Source organism: Berghia stephanieae, chromosome 1, assembly GCF_034508935.2.
Source record: "Berghia stephanieae isolate SIO BIC M18660-M18661 chromosome 1, UCSD_Bste_1.3, whole genome shotgun sequence".
Classification (NCBI taxonomy): Eukaryota; Metazoa; Mollusca; class Gastropoda; order Nudibranchia; family Aeolidiidae; genus Berghia; species Berghia stephanieae.
In genome coordinates, this window is record NC_088360.1 from 85579340 (window position 1) to 85598711 (window position 19372).

The 19372-nt window shown below is 36.4% G+C and overlaps 1 protein-coding gene across 2 annotated transcripts; it reads left to right on the forward strand.

Annotated features, from left to right (window-relative positions):
* Positions 1–3257: 3257 nt before the first annotated feature.
* Positions 3258–13376, forward strand: LOC144959855 (putative RNA/DNA demethylase ALKBH6). Of its 2 annotated transcripts, XM_078892657.1 has the most exons (5): positions 3258–3451; positions 8278–8407; positions 9763–9809; positions 10798–10902; positions 12406–13376. In XM_078892657.1, exons 1-5 carry the CDS (start codon positions 3407–3409, stop codon positions 12862–12864), a joined length of 786 nt encoding a protein of 261 aa, XP_078748783.1. In that variant the 5' UTR covers positions 3258–3406; the 3' UTR covers positions 12865–13376. The 2 variants fall into 2 exon arrangements, with proteins under 2 accessions (XP_078748783.1, XP_078748791.1); XM_078892665.1 differs by lacking the exon at positions 10798–10902.
* Positions 13377–19372: the final 5996 nt, after the last annotated feature.

The window sequence follows — 19372 nt, forward strand, 5'->3', positions numbered from 1 at the left end:
TGTCGGATATTGTTTTCACCTATATAGATCTTGGTCAACAGTACACTCACAAAAGGTGATCCTAAAAGTCACTTTAGGTGGGGGGGGGGGGGGGGGGGGGGGGGAGGAGAGAAGAAATAATTAGATTTTATTGCTATACTTTTACTTTTTTATAGGGTTATACAGAGTTCTACTATATAATTAGAAATAGAGGCAGAACTCGGCGTCCCGCCATGTGATCATATGAAACCACTAGCGGGGAGGAAAGTGTGGGAATGGTATTGTGAGGGATTAAGGTTGTCTTCTGGCACTTTCCTACTCACTTCATTTCTTGTTATTACCAACATAAGTGCTTGCTCCACTCACTTTTCTGAATTAAAAATTCACCCCAAATACCGGAGCATACTCAATGTCTCAATCGTTTCTATGTTACACGTTTGTGTTGAGAATATTGGCTATTTAGCTTAAATGCTCGCCAACTAACTTCGCGGCGTTTGTGTGTGTTGAACCCGTGACCTCAAGAAGTCGGGGAGAGAGTCAGGCTCTCGATAGACTAAAATTTGAAGCGACCTTTTTTTGTGGTCGTGGATAGCTCATACGGTAGAGTCACAATCTCCTCGGCCGGGTGGAGTTGTTGTACCAGTAAGGTCGCGGGTTCAAGCCCCCATGGCCGCCGCGAAGTGTTGTCTTTGTCATTTAATTTCTTGTTATGATCACGGAAAGAAGAAGCAGGCGAAAGATGCTAGTTTGGCTTTCTAAGGCCAAAAGTCTACTGCTTAATTTTATTACTTGTCTATGTTCGTTCCTCTTTAAGTCCTACCATAACTTGGTATTTGTTTTCAAAACTGTACATTTTTCTGCTCCTTTAAATTTATTTTATGTTTGATATACCCTTCACAAGACGCAAATGGTTGCATTTAAACAAAGGTACTATGAAAGCACACCCGTTATATTTATAATAAACGTTATCCTCTTTACTATAGAATTGTAATGTTTGTTTATGCATATTTCCATTTGGATTTTTAAAAATTAATAAATATCTATTATTCATCATTGAAGAAAAATATTGTTTTCAAAGATGGTCCAGAGTTGCTGTGTTGTTCATTGCACGAACAAAAAATCTAAAGAATCAACTATATCATTTCACCCGTAAGTTAATGGGGTTAGTTCACGCCGCTTGACAACGGAGTGTGATGTCACGTGTCTTCCGGCAGTTACGGGCTTAAAATGGCTGCCGAATATAAACAGTGAGAGCGAGCTCGTGTTTGATGACACATCTGATTAGTAAACACAAACGCGTGAACTTATTTTCCCTTCATTTTTTATTTATTTTGTTGTGTGAATGATATCAATAATTAATTTGAGAGATTTTCGTTTCATTTAATCTCCTGTTAATCATAGTTTGGATGATTCGTCACAGAAAGTTTCACACACTCACAAGTCTAGCAGCCTCCTACTCGCAGTCCTAGATTAGATCGATTCAACAGATCTCTAAACAAAATCAAAGTCTACATTCTGTCCACTTGTATTTTTTTGTAATGATAAAGAAGTAATATTACAAACCCTTTTCATAAACTTCGCGCTTTGTGATATAAACCTTAGTACATTTCTTAATGAAGTTTCGCAGCAGTCAGATGTTTCAACTCTTCCAACCGCCTCTTACCTCCTTTGCTTTTGATTCATAGTTTGCAGTAAAATATCTTTTTTTTTAATATCACAATAATGGTTTTACATAGATACTGTAGACCTATTATGAAGTATCATTCTTTTATTTCCAATTTATCCGCAGGCTTTTGGTTCTTTTAAAATCAAATTTGACAAAATATCACTATATTAAAAGACTAAAACTACCATTCCTGGTGTCGTCGTCATCTTATTAGTAGTAGTAGCAGTAGTTGTAATAGTAGTAGTAGTAGTTGTTGTTGTGGTGGTAGTAGTAATAGTAGTAGTAGCAGTAGTAGTAGTAGTAGTAGTAGTAGTAGTAGTAGTAGTAGTAGTAGTAGTAGTAGTAGTAGAAGTAGTAGTAGTAATGTTAGTAGTAGTAGTAGTAGTAGTAGTAGTAGTAGTAGTAGTAGTAGTAGTAATAGTAGTAATAGTTGTTCTTGTTGTGGTAGTAGTAGTAGTAGTAGTAGTAGTAGTAGTAGTAGTAGTAGTAGTAGTAGTAGTAGTAGTAGTAATAGTAAGTAGTAGTATAGTAGTAATAGTAGAGTAGTAGCAGTAGTAGTAGTAGTAGTAGTATAGTAGTAGTAGTAGTAGTAGTGTAGTAGTAGTAGTAGTAGTAATAGCAGCAGTAGTAAGCAGTCGTCGTCAGTCGTAGTAGTAGTAGTAGTAGTAGTAGTTGTAGTAGTAGTAGTAGGAGTAGAGGAGGAGTAGAGAGTAGTGAGTAGTAGTAGTAGTATAGTAGTAGTAGTAGTAGTAGTAGTAGTAGAAGTAGTACTAATAGTACTCGTAGTAGTAATAGTAGTAGTAGGAGGAGGAGGAGGATGAGGAGTAGAGTAGTAGTACTCTCTCTCTCTCTCTCTCTCTCTCTCTCTCTCTCTCTCTCTCTCTCGGTAGTAGTCATTCCGTGGTCAGAAATCGAAAGAGCGTATTTAAATTTTATCCTCCCAGAATAGATAGTCATGATAAAAATGTTTACTCATAATTCAAAATAAAAGTGATCTTCGTTGAATTTAGCTTAGAGTCTCTACTACACAGTCAGTCATACAATATACTGACAACACACTACCGTCAGCCGGCACATGACGGAAGTCACGTGACCGCGTCTCAGCCGTGAATCACTTCTTTCTATAACAGAAATCAAATATAGCATTGCCTTGATACATACATAAAGCCTTATGAAGATCTCTAAAGCTTGAAACAATATTGTAGAAGATCATAATTATACTTGAAAGAGAGGGGGCAGAGAAAGAAAGAGAGAGAGAGAGAGAGAGAGAGAGAGAGAGAGAGAGAGAGAGAGAGAGAGAGAGAGAGAGAGAGAGAGAGAGAGAGCTCAGCTGATTTGATAGTGTACACTATTGGAATGAACTGTCCCACACGTTCCGACATTTCATTTCGCTCTATTAGTCACAAACCAAGTAACGTTGAGAGGTCTGTTCTCCGTGACAAATAAATCATAAAAAATCCGCCATCCGGCCGGCCATTTTCCCCCCACCACGCGATGATAAAAATCAGCCAATTTGGCAGAAAATCCGCCAACCTGGCATTACTGTTGACTGGGAGTTCTCTATCAAGAGGGTAAAAATTATGAATTATTAAGATATGAAATACGAAATGTTTTCCTTTATAACCGAAAGTAGGATTAAGACTCCGTATCCAGATTTGTTTAGATTTTATAAATCTTTTGTTCGGTTGATATCAGGATTATTTTTTAGGTCTCTATCTACTTTTTTATAGGTACATTCACACAGGGGTCTGCATTGTAACGATGGAGGATGGTTTTAAACAGCTAAAAGAATATTTAGTGTCGAATGTAAGTAGAGAGGTGCGCCGGGGTTACCAATACTTAGACTGGTTTAGCTTCCTTACCAGCAGGACCAATCATTCCTTTGGACAGAAAAATAAATAAAAAACTTTACCGCTTACCGTCAAAAGCAGTTTACATTTGAAGATGCATTTGTTTTCTAGCAAAAAAAATTCGGTACTGGACAATCCTTGATGAATTTCAAAAGTTGTGTTTGAAAATTATATCCTAATTTTTTTCATGATTCATTCCTCGCGAAATCGTGTGGGTTTACGTCTGTTACGTCTGGTGCCGTGCAAAAAAAACAAAGGTTTTTTTAAAAGTTTATTGAGAAAAAGATACGGAAAAAAGTGTCCCTAGATAGGTATGCAATTTGGTGCATAAGTGCAGTAAAAATTGGTGCGCAAAATTAGTTCGTAGAGGATGCGAGACTGTGTGTGTGTGTGAGTATGTGTGTGTGTGTCTCTTTCTTTTTTTTTTTGGAGTGCCTACGTACACGGTAACGGGGCATCTAGCCTCAGGATCTACGTACACGTAAACTGGTTTACCGTTGCAACATTCTGTCAGTGATGGTCATCGCTGTAGTGACAGCGCGCGCTCGTATGTGTGTGTGTGAGTTATTATTTTAAAAATCAAAACAATTTTAACCATTAATGGCGAGATTCCATCTTACATTCCCCAAACTCCAGATCTTAGTCTTAATGTTATCATTAAAAGACAAGCTTTGCGATTTATAGTTTAATTGAAGCCCGAGTCGAAATATACTCTTACTACTGCTCTCTTGGTGGAAACGATTTATTCTGCATAAGCAATCTGGAGAAAAAAATCAGTGTCACTGTAAAAGGTTAAAATTTCACGAAGTACGCACCATGAACACCGCTGTAACAATCCTTTGATCTACGTCATCAGGCAACCCATTGTTTCTTTCATCTTTTCCCATTCCCCCTTACTATCCCCCCATCCCCCCGCCCATCTCTCTCTCTCTCGCTCCTCTCTCTCTCTCTCTCTCTCTCTCTCTCTCTCTCTCTCTCTCTCTCTCTCTCTCTCTCTCTTGTCATAGCATAGTGTTATCCCTTCCCCTTCCCATCTCAATGTAAAATGAAAACGTTCTGCTGTTTGCAGATACATGTATGTTTGTTTTGTTTTTTTCTCTCTCACTAGGCTAGGATTAAAAACCAAGACATCAGGTAATGGGTGTCTAATGCCAAAGTATAGATTCTCTCTTTGGCCAATTTAGTCACGCATGTGGCAGCCCAGCTATTTATTATGTTCTGCCTATAACACACAATAAATGGGATTTTGGGGGGTGGGTACGAAAGAAATCAAGGTCATAAGTAACCGTGCACAAGAGCTGTATCGGGAATTGGTTTCTGGGGGTCTTGCAAATACCAAATATTTTATGGAAAGCTCTTTTGGACTCCAAGACGTCTGGTTTGTTTTGCTATCTTGGAACAAACGAAACAGAGATGTCTTGATGTGTGACCTAGTTGTCTGATTTTGTGACCTAGATGTAAGGTTTTGTGACCTAGATGTATCCTTTTGTGTGTGCAAGCCATGCGGGTAAGTACAGCGATAGCTTGCCAGTTGAGGAAAAAAAAGGAAGAAGAAGTGTATCCGCATTTGAAAAACAAAACAAAAAAAAAACTGAAAAAACAAAACAACTTAACCTTTTAAAGGCGAATATCAATCTTACTTGGACCAAAAATAAAATCTTACCGTTTTCATCAAAAGACAAAAAACAAATTACAATTTTTAAATTTGAGCTTTTATATAGGGCAATATCCACCCAACGTGCTCAAAGCGCTTTTTATCAATATTCTTACTGCTCTTATGGTGGAAACGTTGGGTTTTTTTTTTTCTGCGTTAAAAAATAATATAAATGAAGACTTATTTGAAAACAACAAAATCAGTGTCACTGGCAAAGGGTTAATTGCAGTACTCCTGCATCCTGTGAGACTCCTACGGCACTTGCTAATCATAAAAAAGGAAATAGCAATCAACAATACTAAGTTGAAAAAAAAAAAAGAAGAAAAAAAAGGGGGGGGGGGAAGAGAGCAAACCCAGTAGCAATGCAACCTTTAGCGGCGAAATTCGATCTTTGACCTAACACCAAATCTTCTTTCATCAAAAGACAAGTAACGGCAAAACGATTATAGACAATTGAAGTCCGAGTTGCGATAGTCTGACTGCTCTCTTGGTGGAAACTCTGTATTCTCTGTTAACAATAATAAAGATAAAAGTAAAAGCAAACTATTATCTGAAAGCAAAAAATTAGCTTCGCTGTTAAGGGGTTAAGAACACCTGCCAGCATCGTTGACATGCTCTACGTCACCAAGGTCACCAAGCGACACGTCTCCCTTTCATCTTCATGCAACCCCCACCCCACCCCACCCCCACCCTCCACTCTCACGGTGGTGGTGGTGGCGGATAAAAAAGGCCTTTTTTCTTTCATTCAATCAACTTGACTGCTGTTGGACCCTAGTCCTCTCTACAAGTACAAGAAATAATACTCACTTTTTTACTTCTCCAACGAAAATATCTACCCCCCACCGGTCTAATTATTTGTAGCAGACGACAAATTTCTCAAAACAGTCACGTGACACTGTAAAAACAACACAGGAAGTCCATGAAAGCTTATTTAAGGCATTTCCTTTGAACCGTGTAAACAACAAAATTTTGACTAAACGGGTCAGATTGGCTGGTATTTTTTAACGAACTAAAGTTCTGAAAAATCAAAATGTTTCTTAGAAAGTTGAAAGATGCTAGTTTTTGAAACAGAGGTAGGTTTTAAAAAAAATATTTATATTTTACGTGAATGCATGCTCTAGGCGAGTTGGACGTTCAGCGGAAGTTGGTAGGCCAAAGGCCCACCTCTCTATCTTTTAGAATAGATCTATCTAGACGTCTAGAATGACTCTAGAGTAAGAGTCCAGAGATCTATTCTTATATGTTTTCATGCAAGATAATCGATTGAATAAGTGAGTATGGTTATTATCCACAGAGCATTTTGATAGTTTCACGAAACCATGTGCGGTGATAATAGCCTGACAGACTATTTTCACAGTATGTATTTAGCTCATCAGAAGCCAGGAAACGGACTGTGACGTAGTAGCCTCAGCATCCACCGAAATCATTTTCTTCCTTCATGCAGACAAGTTAAAAAAAAGAAAACGTTTGCCAAGAACAAAAGCTAGGCAGGCCTCCCGAAAGCTCCTCGTTATAGCATTTCTTTCAATTTGTATTTTCACTTTGGACCTTTTGTCAGACGTTTGATAGATTTGTGAAAGTTTAAAATTTCCTAATTTGACCATTGTTTTGATTCTCGGCCACCAATTTGATTTGTGAGGTATTGAAAGGCAGTGCAAAGCAGTCCTAGGATTGTTTTTGGTTTCTTTTTCTTTCTATTAGGGATAGCTAGAGGTCGTTTGTTTTTCCTATTAGGGGTAGTTAAAGGTAGTCGTACTAGGCTGTATTTTTTCTTAGGAGCGAATTGGGTTCCCTGCCTTAGCACAATGAGCTTTCGGAAGGCCTCCCAACGCTATAATAATACAGGCGGGATGGCAGATTCAGAATTGGTTACAGTTACCGATGAAGCTTTCCAATTTTGTGGCGGTGATGGGGTCTCGAACCCACGACCTTACTGGTACAACAACTCCACCTGGCCTGGGAGAGCGTGGCTCTTCTGTAAGGGTACGAGCTATCCACAACTCAAGAAAAAGTGATTTCAATCAATCTCTTTGTCTATCTTGAGCCGCTCCCTCCCCCCGACTTCTTGAGGTCATGGATTCAACACAAACTCTGCGAAGTTTGTTAGCTACCAAGATACCATTATCACATTATCACCTTACGGTGAAAATAGTGTGTCAGGCTATTTTCACCATACAGTGAAAATCGTCAACCAAGATATTACCGTCCGGTGAAAAGTCTCCCACACTATTATCACCATGCAGTGAATATAGCCTTCCACACCATTATCACCGTACGGTGAAAATAGTCTCCCGCACTATTATCACCGTACGGTGAAAATAGTCTCCCACACTATTGTCACTGTATGGTACCGTGAATATAGTCTCCCACACTATTATCACCGTACATTGAAAATCGTCCACCAAGATATTACACTATGGTGAAAATAGTTGCCTACACTATTATCACTGTACAGTGAATATAGCCTTCCACACCATTAATTATAGTGAATATAGTGTCCAACACTATTATCACCGTACGGTGAATATAGCCTTCTACACCATTATATTGAATAGTCTCCCACACTTTTATCAGCGTACAGTGAATATAGCCTCCCACACCATTAACACGACTCTATGTCAGGCTATTTTCACCGTACGGTGAAAAATGTCTCCCACACTATTATCACCGTACGGTGAAAATCGCCCTCCATAATATTATGGGACAGTGAAAAAAGTCTCCCACACTATTATCACCGTATGGTGAAAAATCGTCCACCAAGATATAACCGTACGGTGAAAATAGTCTCCCACACTATTATCACCATACGGTGAAAATCGTCCACCAAGATATTACCGTACAGTGAAAAAAGATTTATGGGCAATTTTTTTTAGTGTTAATAGTTAACCCCCCTTTCTCCATCCCAATTGTGTCTTCACTTAATATCCCACTACAGCTTATAACCCAGCTAAAGTTGTTGCCAAGAGACTGTTATTAGACGATGATCACTGTGCCATCATTTTACAGTTTTAGTCATCCTGGTGATATATTAAATCTCACTGCTGTTGAATACCATAAGCTCTATAAAATCCTCAAACAATCTTATCTGTTAATACCCAAATATAATTTTTATTTTTCTTCTTGTCCAGGTGCCTGCATCAATATATTACCTACCAAATTTTATCAGTGAAGAAGAGGAGGCATTCCTTTTAGATAAGGTGTACTCTGCTCCAAAACCTAAATGGACTCAACTGGCTCACAGGAAGTTACAAAATTGGGGTAAGAATGTTTGGGACATGTACATATAGTACACAATAAGTTAATATTGTTCGTTGATTCTCTCCTTGATTTAATTTTCACTCTCCTTCGCTAATTGATGGAATTGTGAGTAACTTGATCAGTAGAGCACTCGATTTACAGGCAAATGGACATAGTTTGCATTTGTGTGGAGTTGATTTTTATGCTGACCCCTCTTTATGTGCAGTAATGACTGGATAGCATGGTGCATGTAGCATTTGTCAGAAGAACCTTGTTATAAAGCAGTGACCTATCCTAAGGGTAGCAAGCAATTATTACCAAATGTTTATTTGTCGAGAGACCAGGATAAACTCTGGTGCTATTCCTTTGGTTTTAGAGGACTACTTTTGTCATGTAATTAATTTTCATCACTTTGATAATGATTTGTTTTAAGAATTTCAAACAACTCAGCTTTGGGTCTTAAGAAAAACTCAAGATTCTGGAAACCGATACTTGTCCTTGTTTCTGTAATTTTGGAAAATATTAATATAAAATGTGTAGTTAATAATTAATTGATTTAATAGGTTGAACACTAAAGTATAAACGTTTATTGACAATAGTTATCCATGATTTTCTGATTTTCCCTTTAATTAGTCACAATATTATTTAGATCAGTTATTGAGCAGTAGAAAAACCAGTTTTGATTTTTATTATATATTCCTCATACACTGACATTGAATCAGCCCCATATTGTTGAACCAAAAATATTTATAAATCAAAAAGAAAACCTTATGTTGTCATTTTATGTTCTCTGTTATCAAACTTTAATTGCTCACAAACCGATTATAAAACTAGTTACTGCTGTTAACTATGGTGTGTCATAACTCTAGCACAAAGTGTAATCTTTTCACTTCCAACATAATTTAAAAGGTGCTTTAGTCATAACATATAACAGCAGTGATAATGTATGAGGATCGTCTGTGGATTTATTATTATTTTTTAGTCACTCTGTACAAATCCAAAAGTGTCTACACCAACAGGTATAATCAAATCTTTGAATCACTGTATAACAGTTTTTATTATATATATACAATTGACCAGGTAATGAGTGTGACATCAAATGTATTTGAAATTAATTCACATATGCACATCAGTACACACTTTCACTCAATATTCCTTCCATTAGGTTCTGTCATATGTTATTTTTAGACCTCTATTCTATTTCGTCAATTGTTTTTCTTATTTACTTTATCTGCGTGACGAACCTTGTGCTACATTGTTTATTTTCACTTTACACCCTGGTTTGTCTCAATGTAAGATTGCTCAGTTGGTTTATTAGGATAATGATAGATTAAAATGTTTTCGAATTCAATCAATATTTCAATAAATATTTACAGGGGGCCTACCACACCCTAAGGGCATGGTTACTGAACCATTACCTGCAGTAAGTATCCAAATACTTATTTTCAATTCAAATTCTGAACTCAATAAAATGTTTATTATAATTTTAAATAGTCCGTCAGAGCCATTAGGCCCATGGAGATGGAGTTTATCCCAGTTATATTGTGTGAATCGGATAATAGCAACAGCTCTCCATTATAATATTATTAATTTCATTCAAGTGAAGCTATTGAAGTTTAATATCAAGAGAAAAAAAAATTAAACGCATTTTCAAAAGCTGGAAAGCATAAAATTTCAAATATATCATTACGATTTCGAGTGTTCATGAAAATTAACAATTTTGAGTTTAACATTGTTATTACCAATCATATACCATTCTCAAGTCTGCAACAAGCCACACACACATATATACAAAGTTTTGTATCTTCTTTGGATAAACATCGGATTTGCAAAGATGCAATTTTTAAAACAAAAATAAGAAAAACTTTTTAGAATTGAAGTAATGAATACATACTTTTACAGTTCATCATAATTGTTACGGAAATTTGATGACAATTATGGACTTCCAGAAATGGGAAGAAATATTACAGATTTTAATTTGAGAGCAATTGGTTACAATGTCAGAGTAATTTATTATTTTTTCTTAAGGTATCACAGTTTTAAGGAGAGAAAAAATTCCCTGTAAGTTATAAAGGCTACCACTCAGTTCCACACCCATGATAGCTGTCGATTGCTAACTCATAATGGTGGCTGTCTACAATAAAGTTTATTTTAGGTGTAAAAGGTTGTATGTAGTATTTTTTCTTTGGTTCAGTAAAGTATAACTGAAAGTTTACCCTTTATTAGTGAGGAATTTTGTGTTAATTACTGATCTTGAAATTTTCAAGTAGTCAGGCATGTGTATACTTCAGTTTTGGAATTCCGTCATTTGTTGTTTGCAACACTCTTATGTCCTCATTCATATTTTTTTTATAATTGTTCCAACTACTTTTGTTTATGTTGTTTTTTATTTATTTATTTTGTTTTTTCAGTGGCTTCTGACATACACAGAGAAAATTTCTAAAATGAATATATTTGGCAGAAATGTTGCAAATCATGTTTTAGTAAACGAATATTTACCAGGACAAGGTATCATGGTAAGGTGCAAATATAATTTTTTTCCATTAAATATTTAGATTAGTACCAGTATTGTGGATACCACTGTTGTCAATGTCAAGTATTCAGCCACACAAACTCATTGTCAATAACTGAGCTTTAAAAAAATTTCAACATTTTACTTTTGTTGTTTTAACTTTTTATTTATTGTTGTTTTTTTTGTTGCAAAATATGCATTCAAAAATATCTAGGGCCATAAAACATATTATTATATTGCTATGTATATGAAATTTATAATGACGATGATTTTACAGATGATAATAAAGACGATGAGGAAAAAATGAATAATCACTATCATATATAATATATATATATAAACATTTCAAGTATAATTATTATTGTTTAACTTCTACAGTGCTGTTTCTTGTCACTAGGACAATCTACGGGAAGTGTGTGTAATCGTTATTGTTTTATGATTGTGTGCTGTTTTATACTTCCTGTGATGTTTTGGTGTCTAGACTATTATGGTGGTTTGAAGTTGCATGCAATGTGGAAGTGGAAGTGAAAGTAGATTATTGGGTTTTTCGTATTTTTCTAGATTCGTGTTTATGGAGGTTCGTAATTACATAGGATAAAAGGTGTTTGTTTCTGCATGAGGATGTTAGTTCGTTTCTTCTGTTGAGTGTTGCCGTGTTCGGTTTTGTGATGATGAAGAATTTTTCTTCTAAGCAGAGGTTGCAAATCTTAGAAGAGGGGGAGTACGACTGTGCTCTGTAGATGATTTTCCATGTGATGCTGTATTGTATGTTTTTTTCTTTGAGGTTCCAAATGTGTTCACTTAGTTTAGTAGAATGTCATTTGTTTATGTTTCTGAAGGAAGATTTATGCAGGTTGTATCTGGTTTGAATGAACACTCAGTGAGGCCAATGTATGTTTCTTGTTTTGGTGTGTCTGGTCGTGTAACTGTGGCTTGATAAATAACGTTTTGAGACAGGCAATTGCCGTTTTGTGGGCATGTTGCCTGGGTCCTGCAGTTGCAGACACACCAAAACAAGGAACATACATTTTTTCTATCGCCTGTGTTAAAATTGTGAGTAATGCTGTGGGGCTGATTGATTCAGGTGACAGGCAAGTGCTTAAGATAGCTATGGTCTCAGGTTATTAGTTTACAAAGACCATGGTTGTGCAGACAATTGCCTTCCCTCTTTTCTTCCCCCTGCATGGCATGGTGGTGTTTGTTTCTGCAATGAATAATATCACTATTTTGCCAACAAAAAAGCATGGATAACTTCATCAATCTAAGAAACCTGGATGCGCATAGTGAGATTAGTAGGATTAATAACAAGTTGTATCCCTTGTCTTGAATCATGTTCACGTATTTGTCAAAACATGGATTTAACTTTAACTGACTTTTCCAGCTGTCCTGTGTAGTTTAATGAATGCTTGCTCACTGTATTATCCACTTAAGCCAATGACATACATATTGTGTTTATGATATAAAAATAAAAGTAAATGGAAAAAAAATCTTTTTATTTTCATTTCAGCCACATGAAGATGGACCTTTGTTTTATCCAGTAGTATCAACAATAAGCTTGGGATCACATACACTTTTGGACTTTTATTACCATCAAGATAATCAGACCTATGGAGGGACCAATCTTCAGGATGATACAACAAATGAAACACAGCCATCAGCACAAAGTGATAATGATAATGGAATTGTCCTCAATGAAACTTCTTTTGAGAAGCGATATTTCACGTCCATATTGATAGAACCTAGGAGTTTGATTCTTGTGTGTGATGATATGTACAAAGTTCACCTTCATGGAATTTCTGAAAGAACAGAAGACATTCTATCAGATAAGATAGCTAATTTATCCAAGACATCCTTTTCAAATAAAGATACATTAAGCAGAAGTACAAGAGTATCTTTAACAATCAGACATGTACCAAAGACTCTAAAGTCAAAATTGTTCTTTGGCAAATGTAAAAAAGTGACTTAACTATTTAAATGTTATTTTTTTAAATTTATGTTTATTAGTTATTTCCATTAATGTAATGGCTGGCAGGCAGATGAAATTATATGAGCATGGCCTCCCTGTGCCAGTAGCTTAAAAATATTTTTAATGAAAAAAAATGCAGAATGGTTTTTGTACCTGCAAATAAACACATACAGTGCTGTATGAAAATCTCGAAATCACTGAAATCTTGGACAAATCTCAATTTCCTGTTTTAATCCCTCTATTTTCATAGTACAGTCCATTCTGGATAATCGCTTGCAATTAACCGAAGTTGAGTTTCCTGTCCACTATTGCAACATTTTCCCTCTGAGTTTACTTGGGCTTTGGACCACCCATGACTCATTAAAATGATTTTTATGTTGTTTTTTTTTTCACTCATTTCTCTAAGAAGGCCTCAAGAGTAGACTGTTTTCATGCTGAGTCCAGATGTTTATAAATGTGTTGCTTAATAGTTTCAAATGATAATAATAATAAATTTTAACCTCCAAAAAGTGGCAATTTGTCATTTGGTTACACATTTATAACAATACAATATTGACATAGACACACTCACACAGATGCACACGAGTAACATATTAGTCATCGAGGGAAAAAATACGGCATCAACAACAACGACATCATCATCATCATCACAACAACCTTCCTAATATTTCCGTTACAATCCTTGGCTTTCACCATTCCCCTATAGCACCATCACCATCTTCATCATACTCCATATTATATTATTTCCTGTAACAAGCTATGAGAGAGAAAGCCTGTGGTCCTCTCTCTCTCTCCTTTTTTTTTTCTCTCTCTATCCACCTCTATCTCTCTCTGTTCTTTCACGCTTATGTCAGAAATAGTAATATCTTCATGGTATATACATAACATGCAATTTTGTTATAGTAAAGTTACATCAAATGAGATAATGAGATTTGCACATCAAATTTCCTCACTCTTCCTTTCTTAGGGTAAGAATCTTGTCCTTTCTCTCTTCCCCCCCCCTCGCTCTCTCTCTTTATCCTCTATCTTTCTCTCTCTCGCTCTTTTCCTCCTTATCTATCTTCTCTGTATGTGAGGAATAACTATCGATGCTGTGAGTTTGTCCAAAATGCTCAAAATTGATGGAAGCAAACCTGTTGTTCTTGAATGAGGCAATGGAGATTTTTCTAGAGAGGTCCAACCTCTCTTTATTCGGCAAAGGTTCAATTTCATCTTCATTGGCATCCTCTTCAAGCCACTGACGTTTTGCCAGCTGCAGAGCTCCTAAGAGCTCTTTGTTTGATAGCTCTCCTGTCGTCTCCAAATTGTTGTCCAAGTTAACAAATTCAATTAATTGTTTGTGGGTGAAATTTTCTGGAATTTCAATGTCATTTAACCTCTTTTCACAAGAAGCCACATTTGATCAATTGTGGCTTAGTCACACCAGCAATCATCTTAGTGTAAGTGGTTGAGAAATTATAACCCTAAGAAAGAGCTCAAACCCAATACAACCATTCTTTCTATTTGTCTATCACATTACGACTTAAAATTTCCTCTTTTATCAAGTCAGTGAGTCGCATTGAGTTGGCTAAACTGAATTCTGGCTGAAGCTCTTGACTTCATCAGAAATTTAGTAGTAGTAGTAAAAATGAAGAGAAAAAATGAGTCTGCTGTTGGGTGATGATTTTAAATAAATAAAGTATAAACTCATGTGCTTAATCTGAAGCCCCCTTTAAGTGGAACTTTGACACAAGCAAAAATACTTATCAATGACATATAAAACAGATAATTTACAAGAAGATAAATTTTCTCTCATAGTCATGCATTTTTTCACAATTATCAATTTATAACAATCAGCACAAGGAGACGACGGTTTGTTTTTAAAACTTTAACAGTATAACAATATTGTGACAATTTTAGGTTGATTATGTTGAACTTTTTAAAGGGTTTAATGGCACTTGCAACACTGTCGGATCCTTTTTTGTTTTTAAGGGTTTTACGGCGCTTGCAACACATTTAGGTTATATCAGCGCCAGTAAAAAGGAAGAAAATGGGATAGTAAAAAGTTCTAGAATTACAATTAAAGCACCCAAGAAAAAGTAAGACATAGGGGAACTGGGAACAAATAGGGATCAGATGTAGATTCCAAGAGCATATCACCAATGCACTTAGTTTGAGATCACCTATAAGTCTCATCCAGACACAAGCACAAAATCCAACAAAGAGGAATACACTCAAATGCTTGCATTATACATTAAAAATAACAAATATAACACATAACAGAGAGATGATTTACAAGGAAAAAAATATCATCTCCCAAAACAATAACTATGCATTTGACTGTTTCCCTCCCAGCTAGGACTCCGGCCAGGGTCGGGACAAAACCGAGCAATCTCACACCAAGACAAGTTGGAAAACAGATATAAGGGGATAGAAGACACGGTAAGTACCTCCCTGCCCACTGTGGAGGTAGGGAACCCCACCCAGGGATCCTTTTTAAAATAATTTCAGCACCTGAGCTAAAAGGAAAACACAATGAAAGTATTGAAAGAGTGATAATGGAGAGGCTTCAGATGGGAACAATACAGACATTGGACGTTTCGGGTACATACCCTTCATCAGCACAACAATAAACGAATGTGGAAAACAAATAAAATAAAATGCAATATAACTTGTAGCTATTGTATGTACTCAAAACTCAATGGTGGTTGGAGTATGAATCTGACATGGCGGTTTTTTGCAAAAATAAATCCCAAATTTTGCAAGCTATAAACAGCAAAATTTGCAAAAAAATTGCAAAAATTTTGCAAAAAGTTGCGATTAATTTTCCTAAAAACCCATAATTCGTTCATGAAAGAGAAAGGTATTTGTTTGCTTTTAAGGGTTTCACGGCGCTTGCAACAAATGTAAGGTCATATCAGCGCCAGTAAAAAGGAAGAAAATGGGATCTAGTAAAAAGTTATAGAATTACAATTAAGGTACCCAAGAAAAAGGAAGAACACGCTATCAGTGTACTTATTTTGAGATTATCTAACTGACACAAGCACAGGTCCCCCAGTGATGATAATGAAAATTTGTCAAAAAGGAGAAAAATCTTCCGGCCCGTCAGTCAAACCCAAATTTAATGCAAATATAACATAGCTATTCATAGTTATTTAATACAGCGCACTCTCCCGATAACGACCTCTCCGAATAACGACATTCTCCCGATAACGACATTGGCCCCCGGTCCCGATTTTTTTACTATATGTTATTAGTAATAAAACTCTCTAAATAATGACATACTTTTTAGACCACTCTCCGGATAACGACATTGAGTTAGCAATAATCGGCTGTGACTTTGCTAGATATAAAAATAAAAATAGCTAAAATGTTGTTTCCGGTAAGTTTCATTTCATTCTCTGAGATGAAGCTGCCCCTCTTGTCACGGGTAGTGATGCAAATTCGGCACTACAAACTCTCAGACGGTTTGCACTGAAACATAAGGATGGTGCATCTATTTTCGACTTGTTGCATCAGATGGAAGATAAAGTCGGCCCTATGATTTACAGCAACAAGCGACAGACCGGGATTATGGATTTCTTCTCTAAATCAAAATCCGACAGTTTTAAAAAAAAAATAAATAAATAAAAAAAAAAATAACATGTTTAATGTGGCCATGTGTTCAGTTGTATTATTAAATACAGCTGCACTCATGCCGGTCCCAAGCCCGGATAAACAACAGAGGGAAAATGACACACAAAAAACAACACCAACAACAACAAAAACAAACAAACAAACAAAAAACAACAAAACTACACACACACACACATACACACACACACACACTTCGTGTATTTTACATGTTTGGAAAGTCCGATCACTGATCACCCACTATGGTTGGTACATTAATGTACATTCTAAGGGTCTAACCACACCCCTTTTTCCGCCATCTTGAAATTTTCCGAATAACGACATGTTCCCGATAACGACATGCACCTCTGGTCCCGAGCCATGTCGTTATCGGGAGAGTGCACTGTATATCATTAGTCCTAAAGCACTTCTGATCATTAGACACATCCTGACCTTTTGCAGATATAATTTAATGAATTGTCATTTCCAATTAAACATTTTAGAGGCCTATATTGTCGCCCACTATATCAAGTGATTATGATAAACTTTTGGCCAAAAGACCAGGAGGTATTTGTTTTTACATAACAAACCCGGTTAGTGTCTGTATTATTGCAACCTTGTGATGATGCAGCTTATAAATAAGAATCTTTAATTAATTGCAAAACATATTCCATCAACAAATCAAATTTAAATTAGCCTTTAAACAATCATTTCTTAAATCGATCAGACCAACTTATTATCTCTCTATTACCAAATGATATCTATAAACATAATTTGAAGATAGGTGGTGGCTGAGAGAGAGAGAGAAAGAGAGAGAGAGAGAGAATTGATGAATTTATTTTTAAAAAATTGTTTTATAATTAGACATAAGTTGTATCGAATACTATTAACAAATTCAGAACAATTAAAAAAAAAAAATCAAAAAGGAAGAAAGAAAAAAAGACAGGCTTATAAAACTTATAAAATCGCCAAATGTACTATCATGCTACAGCTAAAAGGTACATAAATATTTACACCCATTTGCCTCATTTGCTCCATTCCCTTCCCTTTCAATCATCTTCTCATCCATGGCCGCCATGTGTCTTGTGCTACTTTTGACATTTGGCGCCAGTGTGTCTAGACTAACGTCATAAATAAAGGAGTGTCACCAACATTCATGCAACTGAGCAGAGGTGTCAAAAAATGATAGAAGGCATTTTTTTTTCATGAACTACCACTTAGCAGAAAATGTTTGACATGACAAAAACAACGGAACATTTATGAAAAAATCCGAGGAAGATTATCATCACTGATCCCCACATAATTTTTAAAAATATTTTGGGGGGGGGGGGGGGGGGGGGGGGGAGGGGGGGGGGGCAAAATCTCGAAAATGTGCAAAATTTTGCAAATATTTTACAAATTTTGCGGCCGCAATGCAAATCAGCGATTTTTTGCCATTTTTTGCGGCCGCAATCGATGCAAAAAACTGCCATGACAGATGAATGAAATATTAGCGTGGCATGGGTTAGTGGGTAGGGAGTCCCATTACTTTCAAGAAAGTTCCTGTCTCCTTCACACGCTGACCTGCTCTTATCATTCCGATCACACCCCTGGGACTCCTTACCCACTAAGCTACGACACGCTAACGATTCATTCATACTTCACTTCAACCACCATTGAGTACAGATGATACAAGTTATATTGCATTTTATTTGTTTTCCACTTCACTGTTTATTGTTGTGCTGATGAAGGGTTTGGAACCGAAACATCCATTGTCTGTATTGTTCCCATCCGAAGCCTCTCTATTATCACTCTCTCTTTTGTATTTTCACGATCCCAGGCTTCAGGCAGCCCCCACTGCTCTCTAAAAGGAAGACAGTAAAGTTATAGATTTAGAGTCCATTGTCTGCAACACACTTCGGCCTCAGATGCCCAAGACAAAGACCCAGGAGAATAATTGCAAGAGGATCTCAGCTACAATCTACCCCTTTGCCCACCCCAAGGCCACAAAAATCTCTCACAACAACATGGGATCCTCACCTAGAATGAAACACTGAGATGTTTCCTATTGTTCAGAACGATGATCTATCACTGAAAGATAGGCATCTCTTTATCTAGCAGACAGGGCTAAGGCAGAGCAAAACAATCCAGGACAAAAAGTCGAAAGGGAAAGAAAGAACAGATTGGGAAGATGGAACACCTCACCATTATACCTAACCAACCACTGTCTGAGGAGATAATGGAGATGAAAAAAGATGTCATCTCCAAAAGAAAGAAATAATATGTTTCCATTTTACTGTTACCTACTTGTCTGAGGATGTTTTTAACAGCCTTTGCAGTTTGTTTTTAAGGGTTTTACGACACTTGCAATACTTTTTTTTAGGTTATCTCAGCACCAGTAAAAAGGAAGAAAATTGGAAAGTTAAAAAAATAGCTTTACAATTAAAAGAAAAAAGAAGTCAAAGGGGACTATCAATGTACTTAATTTAAGATTAACTAAAAGTCCCATCCAGACACAAGCACAGGGTCTCACTAAAAGGAACACACTCAAATGTTTACGAGTTTACGCATTATTATATGAAACAAAAGCTATCAGTACATGAGTTACAAGAAAAAAAAAATATTTTCCACATCTGTTTCCCTCCCAGCCAAGGCCAGAACAAAACAGTAATCAAATCTCATTCCACCACAAAGACATAGAAAGGAAACTAGATATAGGGAGGATAAATGATGCAGCAAGAAATACCTCTTCGACTACCCTAGGAGGTCAAAAGACCCCATCCCAACAGCCAGGGCAAAACACCTGTCTATTTTCAGGACAGGGTCAGAGTCAGAGAGCCAAATGGAAGGAAACAACATAAATTAAGGGGGTATAAAAACACAAACTCCCCTAACTTAAAAATTAGTTTTTTTTCTTTATATGAAAAGCACACATTAC

Excerpts from the sequence above, each read along its gene's own strand:
- LOC144959855 (XM_078892657.1), top strand. The coding sequence starts at position 3,407 with ATGGAGGATGGTTTTAAACAGCTAAAAGAATATTTAGTGTCGAAT. Across the intron at positions 8,408-9,762 it reads CAGGAAGTTACAAAATTGGG|GGGGCCTACCACACCCTAAG; the intron begins GTAAGAATGTTT and ends AAATATTTACAG. Across the intron at positions 10,903-12,405 it reads TACCAGGACAAGGTATCATG|CCACATGAAGATGGACCTTT; the intron begins GTAAGGTGCAAA and ends TTTTCATTTCAG.